The sequence below is a fragment of the Nyctereutes procyonoides genome, unplaced genomic scaffold (genome assembly GCF_905146905.1).
Source record: "Nyctereutes procyonoides isolate TBG_1078 unplaced genomic scaffold, NYPRO_anot_genome, whole genome shotgun sequence".
Lineage (NCBI taxonomy): Eukaryota > Metazoa > Chordata > Mammalia > Carnivora > Canidae > Nyctereutes > Nyctereutes procyonoides.
In genome coordinates, this window is record NW_026575024.1 from 22,584,381 (window position 1) to 22,601,718 (window position 17,338).

At 50.2% G+C, this 17,338-nt stretch overlaps 1 protein-coding gene and 1 long non-coding RNA gene across 3 annotated transcripts in view; one reads left to right on the forward strand and one right to left on the reverse strand.

The window, feature by feature from the left end:
• The window catches only part of LOC129493912 (uncharacterized), a 51,228-nt gene that overhangs the window by 27,155 nt on the left and 6,735 nt on the right, over positions 1-17,338 (forward strand). The gene's annotated exons all lie outside the window — the stretch shown is intronic.
• On the reverse strand, positions 3,087-10,519 carry MYL9 (myosin light chain 9). Of its 2 annotated transcripts, none has more exons than XM_055300580.1 (4): positions 10,378-10,519; positions 6,777-6,986; positions 4,894-5,055; positions 3,087-3,790 (listed from the first exon to the last, which is right to left on the reverse strand). In XM_055300580.1, exons 2-4 carry the CDS (start codon positions 6,958-6,960, stop codon positions 3,618-3,620), a joined length of 519 nt encoding a protein of 172 aa, XP_055156555.1. In that variant the 5' UTR covers positions 6,961-6,986; positions 10,378-10,519; the 3' UTR covers positions 3,087-3,617. The 2 variants fall into 2 exon arrangements, with proteins under 2 accessions (XP_055156555.1, XP_055156563.1); XM_055300588.1 differs by lacking the exon at positions 10,378-10,519 and adding an exon at positions 9,787-10,350.

Genomic DNA, 17,338 nt, shown 5'->3' on the forward strand with positions numbered 1-17,338 from the left:
TTGGCACTATAGATTTTTTTTGTTTTTTTAAAGTCTAAGCATTTTTTTAAAATTTTTATTTATTTATGATAGTCACAGAGAGAGAGAGAGAGAGAGAGAGAGAGATACACAGGCAGAGAGAGAAGCAGGCTCCATGCACCGGGAGCTCGACGTGGGATTTGATCCCGGGTCTCCAGGATCGCGCCCTGAGCCAAAGGCAGGCGCTAAACCACTGCGCCACCCAGGAATCCCTGGCACTATAGTTTTGCTGGGACAGTCTATGTAAGATCAGGATGATCTGGTTCATAAACATTTTGTAGACCATACCCTATAAAATTATCTGGGCCTAGAGTCATCTTAGTGAGAAGAGTTTTAAAAATATTTTATTTTTGGGAAATATCAGAAAGGGAGACAGAACATGAAAGACTCCTAACTCTGGGAAAGGAACTAGGGGTGGTGGAAGGGGAGGTGGGTGGGGGGTGGGGGTGACTGGGTGATGGGCACTGAGGTGGGTGGGTTTTTTTTTTAAATCTTCATGTTTTTTTTTTGAAGATTTTATTTATTTATTTTTTTTTTTGTTTAAAGTATATTCTTTTGTTTTTTTTTTTTTTTAATTTTTATTTATTTATGATAGTCACAGAGAGAGAGAGAGGCAGAGACACAGGCAGAGGGAGAAGCAGGCTCCATGCACCGGAAGCCCGATGTGGGATTCGATCCCGGGTCTCCAGGATCGCGCCTTGGGCCAAAGGCAGGCGCCAAACCGCTGCGCCACCCAGGGATCCCTTGAAGATTTTATTTTTAGGGGCAGCTTGGGTGGCTTAGTCAGTGGGCATCTGCCTTCAGCTCAGGTCGCAGTCCTGGAATCCTAGGATCAGCTGAGCCAGCCAGGTGCCCCAAGATAGTTTTTCATGGATTTAAATGAACCAGTCTTGGGGTGCCTAGGTGGCTCAGTCAGCTAAGCGTCTGCCTTCAGCTCAGGTCATGATCCCAGGGTCCAGGATCGAGCCCCTCATTGGGCTCCCTGCTCAGCGGGGAGTCTGCTTCTACCTGTCTCTCTGCCTGCTGTTCCACCTACATGTACTCTCTCCCTCTTTCTCGCTCTCTCTCTGTCAAATAAATTAAATATTTAAAAAAAAAAGATTCTATTCATTTATTCATGAGAGACACAGAGAAAGAGAGGCAGAGACACAGGCAGAGGGAGAAGCGGGCTCCATGCAAGGAGCCTGATACGGGATTCGATCCCAGGAATCCGGGATCATGTCCTGAGCCAAAGGCAGGTGCTTAACCACTGAACCACTCAGGTGTCCCATAAACAGAATCTTAAAAACAAACAAACAAACCAGTCTTTTCTTTTGTGGCTTCTGAGTTTTGTGCCATACTTTGAAAGTTCTGGGTGTGCTTCATTGTTAACCTGTAAATGTTGCCTGTGAGAGATAAAATAGTAGTTGCTGCTGCTTTTCTAAATAGCTGCTAAGATCTTAATAAATTAGCTCATGAATGGAAAATTGCCTTCTCCCTGGCTTCTGAATGTGCTGTATGCATTCCCACGGCCAGACTTTGTTCAGGCTTCCAGACCCTGTACAATTCCTCTCGCCTGCTGGTCCTGCCCTTCCACACACAGAACACTTCCCTTGTCCCATCCTCTGGATCCCGTCAGATCAGGGCCAGGCCAGTACAGAAACCAGTGAGGCTGGGCATGTTCTGTCCCCCCACACCAGTGAATCTGTCCCTTTCTCCCTTTCTCTGGGATGAAGGGATTGTAAACTGAGGGGTCAGAACCTGAGGAGGCTTGTTTCTAATCCTGTCCCTGCCGCCTTCCACAAAGGCTTTTGGTGCCACAGTCCTCTACAGAGTGACCATGACCTGTGACCCTAATGCAGGGCATGTGTGGTCAGTGCTCTGGGAATCCCCAGAGGATGCCCACAGCCTGGCCCACTGCTCCCCTGTTCCCTCCCTTAGGACTAGCTGTAGTGAGCAGGTGGTCAGGCTCAAGGCCCTGGGGCCAGGGTTGAGGGCATGGTCGGACTGAGTCTGTTGCAGTCTTTGGGCCTGGTCAGGACTTGTTTGGGGCTGGCTTCATCTGGAATGAAGGTCAGGCACTCATGGGGCTCAATTTGGAGGCAAGAGAGGAGGTGTTTCATGGGATTCTGACCAGGGTCTGGCTGCGAGGAGCCTGGTGCTGAGGTGGGGTAGAGGCCTGTGGGAAGTGAGACCTTTCTTGGCCAATACATTGTCCTCTCAATGCTCAGCACTCCCTTGATTCTGATCTCAGACCTTGGGGTGTGCTGTGGCTGGCTGGCTACGGGTGACCTTCAGGGAAGGCGTCTGGATCAAGCCGGGCCCAGAAGCTGTTCCCCAGCCTTTGCTGGGGTCAGGTGGGTTGTATCTAGCCCAGGCCTGAGCCCTGTGGGGGATCTAGAGGTTGGGCCCCAGCCCTCCCTCTGCCTCAGATCCACAGGGTGACCTTAGGTCGTCCCTGCCCCTCTTGACTGTTTATTCAACCAGTATTTCTGCTCTTCCTGTGCCCCAGGCACTATTCAGTGTCCCCATCATTTAGGGTAACAGATCCCAGCCCTGCCCACCTTGTGTGGGATGTAAAAAGCGGGTCATGTGGCTGAACTGACCCTGTAGGTGCAGAGGGCATGGTCCAGAGCACACCTGGTAGCTGCTTGGAGCTGACCTCAGGGAATCCCTTAAACCTGTTCATTCCCACTTTCACCCAGAGCTGCTGGGATACACCCTCCTTACTGTTCCCTAAGCCAGTCTGTTCTTCCAGGACCACCAGGCTTTCCAGGAGCATTGAGGCGTCCCTGGAGACCCAGGATCTAGTCCTGAAGGCTGAGTGACCTTGATCTCTGTCCTCCCAGTGCCCCGGATCCCCCCACTGAGATATGCTGTGGTGATTCCTGATGGTACTCCCACTTGGGCCTCTCCCTCCCAGGAGGACTATTTTCCATAGCACCACTGTCTGGTCTCAGGGGAGCCTTCGCCTGGCTGGAAGGAGGTGAGGGTCTGGGCAGCCACCAGGGACAGGAGAGGGCAGGAGGGTGTTTAGGGACTAGGACCTCCTCCTTTTCACTCCTAGCAACAGACACACAGAACCAAAGCAGTGCTCAGACTTCTATTTAAGATTCTGTCTCCCCTGGGTCAAATGTCCAACCTACATGCATCTTCTGGATCACACTCCCAGTGGGGTGGGCTATGTTCTGGTGGCTGAGCAGGGCACAGAGGAGGGGTCTGGCATCCTGCCCTCTGAGAAAGGACCTTGGTGAGGTTAGTGGCAGTGGCAGTGGCTGGGAAAGAGCTGTCATGCCCTGCATGGGGGTGCATGTGAAGTTGTGTCCAACAGGACAGAGGGCCTGTCCTGTGGAGAGCAGCCCTGAGGCCCAGCTCCCTAGAAGACAGTTCTCTCTTGGGATGGGGGAGGTCATGGTGAAATACCTGCTTCACGTTGGCTGTGTGCCCCTTGCCTGGCACTATGTTTGCTCAGCCTGTTCCCCCACAAGGAGCTGGGCCCCTAGCCCCTCAGAGGGAGGATCCCCTGAGAGGGTCCTGTAGGATCACGGGCATGGAGCTGATACACAGTGAGTGGGGAACAGGAGTGGGACAGGGGCCTGGGCAGGGGCATCCGGGGCGGCCTAGTCGTCCTTGTCCTTGGCACCATGCTTGAGAATGCGGGTGAACTCCACGTAGTTGAAGTTGCCTTTCTTATCAATGGGTGCCTCTCGGTACATCTCGTCCACTTCCTCGTCCGTGAAGCGGTCACCCATGGTGGTGAGCAGCTCCCGAAGGTGGTCCTCATGGATAAAACCTGGGGGCAGGGCCAGGGCCCATGAGACAGAGACTCAGGCTGGGCCACGCCTAACACTCCCACCTCACGACACCCAGTCCTTCCAGACCTTGCAGTGAGGAAGGGGCCAGGAAAAGACAGAGCCCTGGTCTTCTGCTAGTTCAAGCTCCTAGGGCCCCAGAGGGAAGGGTTCTGCAGTGTTTCTTGGGGTACTTGGAGCTGTGAGTGTGGAGGCTGGATATATCTTACTTTGATATGAGCCCTAGAGTTCCACTGCCTGAGTTTTCATGCTCATCCCTCTTCTTCCTGGCTCTGTGACCATGGGTGAGTTTTGTTTTTTTGTTTTTGTTTTTTTTTTTTAATTTTTATTTATTTATGATAGTCACACACACACACACACACACAGAGAGAGAGAGAGAGAGAGAGAGAGAGAGAGGCAGGCAGAGGGAGAAGCAGGCTCCATGCACCGGGAGCCCGACGTGGGATTCGATCCCGGGTCTCCAGGATCAGGCCCTAGGCCAAAGGCAGGCGCTAAACCACTGCGCCAACCAGGGATCCCCCATGGGTGAGTTATTGAACCTCTCTGTGCTCATTTGAGCTGGAAAACAGGGAGAAACATATGCCACCCTGATAGGGGACTCTGAAGGGAGTTAGGAAAATGTTCTACATGTACTTGGGCCTATGGCCCCCGAGAAACTACTGAAATCACTGTGCCAGCGTCACTCTGGCCTGTCCCTGGGACAAACTAGCTGTGTGGGACAGAAGTCCTTTGTAAGATTTTAGGATGGGGCTGGTTTCTGCACCTTGCTGGCCAACAAGGCCTGGAGTGGGTTGGTTTCTAAGGAAGGTCTAAAGTGGGGGCAGTGTACTGGGCCAACAAATGAACTCAAGAAGTGGGAAGCCTTGGTGAATGTGGGCTATTGTGGTCTAGCATCTGGGGAAGAGAAGAAGGATGCAGCATAGTTTTTCTAGTTCTGGCCACGGAAACCAGCAGATGGGGATTTCTGTTCTGGCCTCTGGGGACAGGGGCCCTGTAGTCCCAGCATAGCCAAGCCCCACTTGTATCCCTGGGGACACCCTGGGTGAAGCGCTCAGCTCCAGGCCTCCACCAGGATGCTGCTGACCTGAGGCCTCCTCATCGAAGCAGGCAAAGGCGTTTCGGATCACATCTTCAGGGTCTGTGCCATTCAGCTTCTCCCCAAACATGGTGAGAAACATGGTGAAGTTGATGGGCCCTGGGGCCTCACTCATCATGCCCTCGAGGTACTCATCGGTGGGGTTCTTTCCTGTGGCAGGTGGGGCATTTGTGCTGTCACTGCCCTGTCCCCTCCTGCCTTCCCATCCCCTCCTGCCTCCCCATCCCCTCCCTTCATGGCCTGTGAGAGTCCCACAGGCAGGAGCTAAGTTCCATAAACTGTAGAACATCTTGCTGGGGTGGCCAGCTTTCTGACTGTTCTCTTCCCCAAGCTCTCCAGGCTACCCTGACTAGTTTCCACCTCTGGCCTGGATATCCGTGACCTCTCAGATGTAAGAGCCACTATCTGCTGACTGTCCACTGTGTCTGCTGCTCCATGTGCCCTACTGCATTAAATTTCATCACCCTGAAAGGTCACCATTCTCACCCCTACCTCACAGGCATGGGACCTGAAGCACAGAGGCAAGGTGATTTACCCAAGGTCACACAGCAAGTAAGTGCAACCCACATTCGAACCCAGGCAGCTAGACCCCAGATTCCAGGCAGAGTTTTGAAAGTGCTTAAACCAATGAGCTGTGGTGTCACAAAGACTAGAGTCTGAATCCCAGCTCTGTGCCTTGGTATCCCCTTCCTCTTGGGAGTGTTGTCAACACGGCGGCACCAGTGGTTGTAAAATGCACAGAATAACACTTGGCATGGCCCTGTGGACTCATCAATTGCTGGGTTCAAATCCCAGCTCTCCCACTTACTGGCTGTATGACCATTGGTAAATTATTTAACCTCTCTGAGCCTCTATTCCTCATTTATAACTTGGGAATGATAATCATATCTACCTTGTAGGATATCTTTGAGATTTAAGATACTTGTAAAACTGCTGCTGCTTTTATGATTTGCTGCTCTTATGTTTTAACTGGAGGATAATGTTCTTAACCAGAAGGCCACGAGTGACCTGTGGCCCCACCGACAGGATCTACAAACAGGATGTAGCCTCTTCTGGGTAGATGTCAGCCCCTCAACCCAGGGTTGCCCAGCCCTCCAACCGGTCTTCCGGCAGTGTTCATGAGGTTCATGGTGACCACTGCACAGGAAGGAAGATGGGCACACGGTGGGGCTGCGCAGCCGTAAGGGGCAGGGGCAGGGACTCACTTGGTCTGGTCCCAGAGCTTGAGGCTTAACCACCACAGGCTGTATCCTCTACTACTGGAGGCTTCCTCTCTCCCTCAGCCAGTGTCTGACTTGGACACAGGGCCTGCCAGGAACTGGGGCTGAGGGTGGTATGTGTGGAGAGCCTGGGGGAGCAATGTGGGAGCAGGGCTGCAGACTGGAGTGGTGTGTTCCCCATCTGAGCAGTGGTGAATTATACAGCGTTCCTGAGCCCTTTCAGCTCTAGGTTTCTGATTTTAGGGAAGTCGCTGGAGTTAGAGAGGCTCTAAGGACCTGGCATGGGTGAACTTCTGAAGGAGAAGTCTTACTTCCCATGCGTACAGTGGAAAGTCTGTGCAGTTAAACTCTCTTTAGTAGCCCATCCTTTTCTTTAAATGAAGTGGAACCAGGCAGCCCAACCACAAATCTGCCTGAGGCCATCCTGCTCTGGGGTGAGCCTGTCTGTGTTCAGATCCAGTGCCCAACTGCTCTGTGCCTCAGTTTCCCTATATGTTAAATGGAGAAAATATTGGCACCTGCTCCCCAGGGTGGGTACCACACATCACTGCATGGGAAGTACTCCATAAGTGATGAGCAGCCCCACTGCCTGCTCCAGTTGCAACCCAGGCAGGACCCACTTAAACCCCAGCCACCGCCGTCTCTGCTCACCCAGTGAGGCCAGCATGTCATGCAAGTCCTCCTTGTCAATGAAGCCATCTCGGTTCTGGTCAATCATGTTGAAGGCCTCCTTAAACTCCTGGATCTGGGACTGGTCAAACATCGCGAAGACATTGGAAGTGGCCCGCTGTGGCCGCTTCTTGGTGGTTTTGGCCTTGGCCCGTTTACTGGACATCTTGGCTTCAGGTGGGTGGGGCTTCCCTGCAAGACGTGGGTGTGGGGGAAGAGCCTGTGATCCTGGGCCAGGGAATCTTCCTGCCTACTCCAGACCAGGTTGTCAGTGCCTGGGCCTGGCATTCAAGGCCTCCCACAGGCTTGGGGCTCCTGTCACCCACCCAGCTCATCACAAAAGCAGATAGGCATGGGCTCTGTGCGATAGTAAACGACTTCTCTACCTCTCCGAGCGAGTGTACTCATCTGGGAATGGGGACATGAGGAATGTCCAGCAGTAGGGAATGATTGATTTAGTGTCTGAGAAGCCCCTGGAATGGTGCCAGGCCTAGAGTAAGCTATTTTTGCTGTGGCTGTTTGGGTAAGATACTTAGGATTGGGTCCGGTGCCAACCTGTCCTTGCTTTATCTCTTTTAATCCTTCCTAGCATTTAAACTGTCCATCCCTCTCACTCCAAATGACAAGGTGGGTTGAAAAGTGGGAGGCTCTGAGGCTCCCTGCTGGCTCCTCCTGCCCCCAGCAGTAAGGAGCTGGATCACTGGGCCTGCATTCCTGACATTCTTATCCTGTCCTCCTCCTCACTCCCCCCCCCCCCCCCATTCCCTCTGTGCTCCCAGCTCTGGATGTTCTGGAAGGCATATGCTCTGGGCAGTCCCCTCCCCCAACCCTGCCCACACTGGATCAGCCCCTCAGGTTGGCGATAGATCTGATTTGTTCTCACTCTTCAGTGCTTATAGGGGCATGAGGATCCCCCAGACTGGGAGCCCCAGCTTCTTGTCACCCTTGTTTAGACCTGGCCTCCTAGCTTCCAGCCAGTCTCTCCATCCCATAGAGACCCAGACCTGTACCACCTATCATTTCACCTTGAAGCCCTCAAAGGTTCCTGCCACCCCCTGGAACAAGTCTGGGCCCCTGAGCCTGGCATTTAGGCCCTTGTGTGAACCCTCTAACCCTTCTCTTTGACTGACTGTGGCACCCTTCCCTGTTCCCCCTCTTGCCATCTATGTTCCTGCCACGCTGAGCCTCTGGATGTTTCCTAGACACCCCCAGACTTTCTTTCTTGGTCCCTCCCACTGAACACCCTTCCTTTTCCAGCCTAGTTCTTGAGAACACCCCCTTGGGGGGCAGTTCCCCCACCCTTGCTTTGACAGTAAGCATGTAGAGGTTTTTCCCACCCTCCCCTGATAGTAATTTCTAATAGGCTAATGGATGATTGTTTAATAAATGGCTTGAGGGCAACTGCAGCCCGTCTACTGCTCCCCACTACCCAGATGGAGAAACTGAGCCACAGCAAGGTGCTCTTTCCCTGAACCCTGTGAAGACCTAGTGCTGTGTGCCTGTGTCAGCTGGGGCAGGTGTGGGCCTGGCTGAGGCCACAGTACTAATGCCCCCCTTTCTCCTCTGCCCTGAGCCCTTGCTTGCAGGGCCTGCCTCCAGGAAGCCTCTGCCTGTTTTTAGCCCTAAATTGTGTGCTTGTGAATGTTCCTCGACCTGTCTCTAGGCGTTTATCCCATGACCCTGTTCTAGTCATTCTCAGACTTTGGTCTTTGAGATCTTAAACCATGAGCAGGGATCCTGACCAGCCCTAGCCCTTCCCTATGGCCACAGCTGCCTATAGTCATGACATACTGGCTGCTGTGTCCTGCTGGACCCACACACCTGGCCCTGGGTATTTCTCACATGGTTCAGAGTGCATAGACAGATGCCCTTCGCACCCATGGCCTGGATCGGAGTGGGGTGGTGGCATCAACAGGGGTTTAGTGCTTTGAGGGGCCAAGTCCTTCCCTGAGCCCACTGTTCACCAGGAGCTTTGACTTATGGCACCCACAGAAGGCAGCCAAGAAGTAGACCACAGCCATGAGAGGCTGTGATGGTCATCATCACTGTTGTCACCACCCTCCTGTCTGCGAAGCTTCTAGGGCAGACTCAGCCAGGAGGAGAAAGAAGTTACAGCTGGAGGCAGGAATGGTTAGGATCTTACCCACTGCTCTGATACTGGCCTGGCCCTTCTTTTTTTTTTTAATTTTTATTTTTAGATTTTATTTATTTAGTAATGAGAGACACACAGAGGGAGAGCAAGAGAGAGACAGAGACACAGGCAGAGGGAGAAGCAGGCTCCATGCAGGGAGCCTGATGTGGGACTCGATCCTGGGTCTCCAGGACCACGCCCCAGGCTGCAGGCGGCACTAAACTGCTGCGCCACCCCACCAGGGCTGCCCTGGCCTGGCCCTTCTGTCTCCAAGGCCCCCCTTCCCCACCCTCTTCTATCCAGAGACCATGACATGACTGAAAGCACTGAACTTTAGGGTTTGTCTATCCCCGCGATCTTGGGAAGCAGGGTGAGGGCCCCACCCCCACCCCCACCCCGACTGTGCAGTTTAAGAAGTGATGCCCAAGAAGGGAAGTAGCATGCCCATGAGAAGGATAGAGTCTAGCAACTGGCAGCTAGCACCCTAGGCTTGGGTCAGTGGGTGGTAACGGCCAACCCCTTAATGCCTCAACGCAGAAGGAAACACATATCCTTAAGAGGCTTATGGTGGGCCTACTGCAGCTGAGGGCTCTGTGTGACCAAAGGCAGTTTCTAAGCTTGGTTGAGGAAATGAGGTCAGAGACAGGCCAGGTCCTTAGCCCTGGAGTCATCCCCTCCTGCTCCTGGAGGTCCTAGACACTAGGGATCAGATAGAACTAGTATTTGGACTGGCTGCAAGTAGGTGCCACCTCCCTCCTCATGCCTGAAATCACCCCACAACAGCAAGGACTAGGCCTGTGTTCCCCATTATCTCATGGTCCCAATGGCTGGTAGTGCAAGATGCCTTGCTAGGAAACTCACCTCCTCTGCGGCTGAGTTACCTCTTTCCTCAGAGCGGTTGGAGGGCTGGAGAGGAGGAGCAGGGACCAAGGTCCCCCGGTCCAGGTCCCTGTCCAGCCGGCAGTGCCCTTGGGAGACCCTCCCCACCCAACAGGCGCCGTCGTTGTGCAGATGGCCCAGTCCTGGAAGCCCCCAAGTGCATGCACACAGCGTTAGCCTGTGCTGGGCGGGTTACCCCAGCTCCTTCCGGCTCTCCTGCCCCAGGAGATGGGGGTGGGGAACACGGATGCCCCGGAGGGGTCTCAAGGAGCCTGATGGGGCTCAGTTTCCTGTCTGAACCACATGGGTTTACTGGGGCTGGGAACGCCGGCGACCTCCCCTCCTATGGGCACCCCAGACTCTGGGCTTGGCGTCTGTAACTTCCCTCGCCCGAGGACCACCGGCTGCCAGAGGCTGGAACTGCCTCCCTGCTGCCCAGCGCTGGCCAGAGTCCCGTCCCAACCGCGCCTCCCAGCCCCAGGCCCGCGAGGGCTGTCCTTGCCGAGAGCACGGGCGTCCCGTCCGTGGGGCCGCACACCGCCTGCCCTGGCCCCCCGCGTCCGCGGCTCCCACCTGGTGCGGAGAAGGCAGAAGGCGCTCGCTCGCTGCCTGGGGCTGGTGCGGGGCCGCGGCCCTCAGTCGGGCTCGGGGCTCGGTGGGCGGGGCGGCGCGGGCCTTACAAGGCAGAAGAATGCGCGGCGGGGCGGGGCGGGGCGGCGGCTGGCGCAGCCTTATTTGGCCTTGACCCACGGCGGGCGCTGGGTGCGCCTTCCCCGAGTGGGCAGGGGAGGTGATGCGGGGCGGCCCGGGACCCCTCTCCCCTGGTTGTCGGGGAGGTGGATTTATCTGGATTCCCCCTTCCTCCCCAGGGAGGCAGGCAGGCAGGCAGACACCGGCTCCCACTTTTCAGACCCTACCCCCGTTTTTCCCCGAAGGCCGCGGCTGCCAGGCCCGTTCCAGGCCCGTTCCAGGCCTGTTCCCGTGGGAGGGCTTCCTTCCACCAGGCCAAGTATGGTTTTTTTTCCCAGTCTGAAAGAAGGCGTGTCAGACGGCCCCGCCATCCTTCATCCTCACGTGCAGGGCCACTGGTCAGGCCCCTCCTGGTATGGGGGCTCACCTGGGGGCTGGGCAGGACTGTGCTGGCGACAGCCCCCCTCAGCCAAGTCACTCTCCTTTCCCGCAGGCCTCAGTTTCCTGTAAAATGGGAGGGTGGTGGTAAAGATTCAGGAAAAAAGAGTGGCCAGGAAGACCCAAGTAGTAACCCTGGGAGCCAGCAAGAGGTTCAGAGGCTGGGGGAGTTCTAATCTGACCAGCACCTAATCTGATCCCCTCTTGTTGGCATTAGTTGGAGGATGGAGTCAGAGAGGACAGACCCACCCCTCCCCCATGGTCCATCAGGTCCTGTCCATCATTTTGACCCTTGAAAGACCACCCTACCCACCTGGACTCCAGCCCAGCCTTCTCTCATCGCCCCATTTTGAACCAACACAGACTTTCCCAAGGGAACCTTCCAACACCCACTTATTTATTCTGTAAATATTAACTGACCCCTGTTACCTTCAAGGCATGGTGCTGAGTGCTAGGGAAGCAGCACTGCGCTGAGGTCATCACACTGGGGAAGCAGTGTTTGTGAGGAAAATACAATGAACCAGTAGCTACGTGGCTTGGAGAGAGAAAGGAGTTCCTTGAAGGAGAATAAAGCAGAGTTATGAGAGAAAAAGAGAGAAAGGAGGGAAGGAAAGGAGGAAGGTAGGAGAGTGCCTCCTGGGAAATGACATTTGGGACTACCAGAAGTGGTGACAGAGTGAGTGAGGCAGGTAAGGGAACTTTGCCCAGCTCCTGGTCTGGGAGCAGCCAGCGGTGAGTGTGACTGTGGGGAGGGGGTGGGAAGAAGCATGGGAGATGAGATCTAAGAAGCAGTGGGGACTCAGCCCCTGGCTCCTTGTAGGCCACCATGAGACATCAGAGTGCTGAGTGGAAGGGTGACGTAATCTGGCCTGTGTTTTAACTGATTCCCTCTGGGTGAGACCAGTGAGGAGCTTTTCAGCAAGATGATGTGTTTGAACTGGTGTGGTTGCAGTGGAGCTGGGGAGAAGGGGTGGAGTTCTGAAAATATTCTGAAGTTGTGTCCAATAGGATTTGCACATGGATTGGAATGTGTGTGAAAGAGAAGAGTCCAGGGTGACTCCAAGAGTTTTGGTCTGAGCAATGTGAGAGAGACAGCTGCCACTTGCTAACAGGGGTCAGCTATGGAAGGAGAGTAGTTTTGAGGAGAACTGTTTTGGACTTATCTATTTTTAAAAACTGTTAACTTTGAAATAATTTCACACTTGCGGGGATCCCTGGGTGGCTTGGCAGTCTAGCGCCTGCCTTTGGCCCAGAGCATGATCCTGGTCTCCTGGGATCAAGTCCCGCATCTGGCTCCCTGCATGGAGCCTGCTTCTCCCTCTGCCTGTGTCTCTGCCTCTCTCTCTCTGTATCTCTCATGAATAAATAAATAAAATCTTTTAAAAAAATTTTCACACTTGCAATACGGGTATGGGAAGTATACAAAGAGTTCACCCAGACTCTCCAGTTGTTAACATTTGGCTTTATTATATTCTCTTCTGTGTGTGCGTGTATGTGTGTATGTATCCCGCCCCTGCCAGCATCATTTGAGAGTGACTTGCATTCATCATACTCCTTTACCTGGGAATACTTCAGTGAGTATCTCCTAAGAAGGGGATTCTTTTCTTTTATTTTTTTTTTAAAGATTTTAAATTTATTTATTCATGAGAGGGGATCCCTGGGTGGCGCAGTGGTTTAGCGCCTGCCTTTGGCCCAGGGCGCGATCCTGGAGACCCGGGATCGAATCCCACGTCGGGCTCCCGGTGCATGGAGCCTGCTTCTCCCTCTGCCTATGTCTCTGCCTCTCTCTCTCTCTCTCTCTGTGACTATCATAAATAAATAAAAATAGAAATAAAAAAAAGAAAAAAAAAAGAAAATTGTTATTTATTCATGAGAGACACAGGCAGGGGAAGAACCAGGCTTCCTGCAAGGAGCCTGGTGTAAGATTCCATCCCAGACCCCAGGAGCATGCCCTGAGCCAAAGGCAGACACTCAACTGCTGAGCCACCCAGGTGTCCCAAGAAAGGAGATTCTTTTCCATATCCATTGTATCAAAATCAGAAAAATTTAACATTGATTTAATACTGTTATCTAATTTGTAATCCATATTCAAGTTTGCCAGTGATCCCAATAATGTCCTTATAGAAATTTTTTTTTCTGGTCCACCAGCCAATCCTAGGTTATCATGTTTCTTTAATCTGTGTGTGTGTGTGTGTGTGTGTGTGTGTGTAGTTAAAAAAAACATAAAAATTACCATTCTAACTGTTTGAAATATGTAGTTGAGAGGCATTAAGTACATTCTAAGTACATTCACATTGTTGTGCAACCATCACCACCACTCATCTCCAGAATTTTTTCTTCCCCCACAATTGAAATTCTGTACCCATTGACACTAACTCCCTGTTTTCTTTTCTCAGCCACCGGACACGCACTATTCTACTTTGTCTCATGAATTTCACTAGTCTAGGCACCTCCTGTAGATGAAATCATGAAGTCCTTTTCTGACTGGCTTATTTCTCTTAGCATAATGTCCTCAAGCTTCATCCATCTGGTAGCATCTGTCAGAATTTTCTTGCTTTTTAAGGCTGAATAATATTCCATTGCACAGAGAGACCACATTTTGCTTATCTATTCACCATTGATGAGCATTGAGTCATTTCTACTTTTTGCCCATTGTGAAGAGTGCTGCTGTGAGAGTTGGTGCATATGTTTGTGTATGTGTGTATGTTTTCACCTTTTTAAAAATATTTTATTTATTTATTTATTCACAGGAGACACAGAGAGAGAGAGGCAGAGACACAGGCAGAGGGAGAAGCAGGCTCCATGCAGGGAGCTCGATGTGGGACTCGATCCCAGAACTCTGGGATCATGCCCTGAGCTGACAGCAGACGCTCAACCTCTGAGCCACCCAGGCGTCTCAGTCACCTCACTGTGGTTTTGATTTGTATCTCCCTGATGACAAGCTTTGTTGAACGTCTTTTTTTTTAAGATTTTATTTATTTATTTATGAGAGACACAGAGAGAGAGAGAGAGAGGCAGAGACACACAGGCAGAGGGAGAAGCAGTCTCCATGCAGGGAGCCCAACAGGGGACTTGATCCCGGATCTCCAGGATCAGGTCCTGGGCTGAAGGCGGCGCTAAACTGCTGAGCCTCCCGGGCTGCCATGTTGAACTTCTTTTCATGTGCTTTCTGGACATTCATATATATGTCTTTTTTGGAGAAATGGTTATTTAGATATTTTGCCCATTTATATGGCTTGCAAATATTTTTTCACATCCTGTGAGTTATCTTTTCATTTTCTTGATATTTTCAAAACACAAATGTTACTTTGCGAAGTTTATTTTTTCTAGTTTCTCATGCTTTTGGCATTATAATTGAGAAGCCATTGCCTAATCTGAGGTCATGAGGATTTACACCTGTGTTTTATTCTAAGAGTTTTATAGTTTTCGCTCTTATGTTTAGGTCTCTAATCCACTTGGAGTTAATTTTGGATGTGGTGTGAGGTAAGGGTGCAACTTTCTTCCTCTGCATGTGGCCGTCCAGTTGTTCTAGCACTATGTTAAGACTGGTCTTTCCTTGCTGAAATTCATTGGCACCCTTGTTGAAAATCAGTATTCTTAAACATATGTGTTTATTTCTGGATTCTCAGTTCTGTCTCATGGATATAAATGTCTATCCTTCTTCCACCACCACAGTCTTGATGACTTTAGTTTTGTAGTTAAGTTTTGGAATCCGGAAGTATTATCAAGTTTTGTTCTTCGTTTTCAAGATTGTTTTGCCTTTTCAGGGACTCTTGCATTTCGATGTGAATTTTAAGATCAGCTTGTCGATTTCTGCAAGGAAAGAAGGTTTTGATAAAGATTGTTGAATATGTATTACCATTACCGTAATGGAGTATTACCATCTTAATATGAATTCTGATCCAGGAACGTGAAATGCCTTTCCTTTTACTTAGGGCTTTTAGAATTTCTCTTAATGATGTTTTATAGTTTTCATTGTACAAGTGTTATACTTTTCTTGTTAAATTTATTCCTAATTATTTTATTCTTTTTAATGCTATTATAGATGAGATTGTTTCCTTTAATTTATTTTGAGTGTTCATTAGTACTTGAACTGTTTTTACTTACAACACTTTTGATACATAATGGGTTTTTTTCTTTACACCAACCAATTCTCTGGACACCAACTGTTGTTCTACAATTCTGTTCAGTTCTAAGCCTTACTATCTGGGGTTGGTGTCAGACTCCATGGGTTTAAGGGCTCAGTCCCACAAGATTGCCCTCATATCAGATGCCGATTGCAAATATTGGTTACCCAGGTCACCCACATTTATGTCCAATTTAGCTACAAATGGGTTCCTACACCTTCCCACCAGGTTAAATTGCTGGAACTGCACAGAGAATGGAGGAAAACTTATTATTACCAGTTTACTATAAAGGATATAACTCAGGAACAACCAAATGGAAGGAGGTGCATTAGGCAAGGTGGGGGTCAAGGAAGCTTCCCTGCTCTCTCCAGGGCTCCCATTGTCCCAGCACAGTGAAGTATTTACCAAAGCTCTCCAACCCAATTTAGGGGTTTTGATGGAGGTTTTATTCAGGCATGATGAAATCACTGGCTGTTGATGATCAACTTAATCTCTAGCCCCTCTTCTCTCCTTGGAGGCTGGGGAAGTAAAGCTGAAAGTCCCACATCTCTAATCATTCCCTAATCTCCCTGTCAATTAGACCCCATCTTGAAGCTTCCTAGGGGCCCCCAGTCCCGGTCTTTTTTTTTTTTTTTTCCGGTCTTCTTATTAGCATAAAAAGGCCACGCATCATTTCAGAGATTCCAAGGGTTTTAGAAGCGATGAGTCAGGAAACAGGGGTAGACATTGAATATCTATTTTTTATTGTATCATAGTGGAAAAATAATTGATTTTTTTTAAAAAGATTTATTTATTTATTTGAGAGAGAGAGAGAGAGAGAGAGAGAGAGAACATGACCGCACACATACTCATGTGTGTGGGGAGGGGCAGAGGGAGAAAACCCCAAGCAGGCTTTGTATTGAGTGCAAAGCCCAACATAGGGCTCTATCACTACCCATGAGGTGATGACCTAGGCTGAAACCAAGGGTTGGACGCTTAACCAGCTGGACCATGCAGGCACCCTACAATTGATTTTTGTGTATTGGTCTTATTTCCAGGAACATTACTGAACTCATTTTATTAACTAATAGTTTATTTATGGATGCTTTAGGATTTTCTATATGAAAGATCATGTTTTCTGCAAATAGAAATGGTTTAACTTCTTTCTTCCCAGTTTGGATTTCATTCATTCATTTATTCTCTTGCCCTGCCTGGCAACATTGCCCTCCCATACAATGTCAAATAGAAGTAGTAAAAGCAGGGATACCTGGCTGGGTCAGTCAGTTAATTGTCTGACTCTTGATTTTTTTATTTTTATTTTTATTATTATTATTATTTTTTTGACTCTTGATTTTGACTCAGGTCATGATGTCAGGGTTGTGGGATAGAGCCCTGCAATGGGCTCCATGCTCAATGGGGAACCTGCTTAAGATCCTCTCTCTCCCTCTGCCCCTATCCCAACCCCGCCCTGCTCATTTGCTCTCTTGCACATACACTCTCTCTCTCTCTCTCTCAAATCAGTCAATCAATCTTAAAAAAGAAAAGGTAGTAGTAAAAGCAGATATCTTTATCTTGTTCCTAATCTTTGTCTTGTTCCTCTGTCATTCACCAGTAAATATGATGTTAGGCGTGGGCTTTTCTTGGATGCTCATTATCAGCTTGAAGAAATTCTATTCCTGGTTGAGTTTGTTTTTTTGTTTTTTTTTTTATCCTGAAAGTGTGTTGGGTTTTATTAAATGCTTTTTATGCATCTATTGAGATGTTTTTTTTTTTAATTTTTTTTTATTTTTTATTTATTTATGATAGAGAGAGAGAGGCAGAGACACAGGCAGAGGGAGAAGCAGGCTCCATGCACCGGGAGCCCGACGTGGGATTCGATCCTGGGTCTCCAGGATTGCGCCCTGGGCTAAAGGCAGGCGCCAAACCGCTGCGCCACCCAGGGATCCCCTATTGAGATGTTTTTAATCTCTTTTAACAGGAACTGTTCTGTGGCTTTTGTTTTAAGGGATCCCCTTAAGATTTATTTATTTATTTGAGACAGAGTGCACATGCATGTGTATGCACGCATGAGTGGGGGAGGGGGAGATGGAGAGAGAGAATTTCAAGCATACTCCCAGCTGAGTGCAGAGCCTGATGTGGGGCCCCATCTCATGACCCAGAGATCGTGACCTGAGTGGAAATCAAGAGTTGGATACTCAATTATCCAGTTATCCATAACCCCTCAAGTTATGGATTTTTTTTTTAAGATTTTATTTATTTATTCATAGAGACACACACACACACAGAGGCAGAGGCACAGG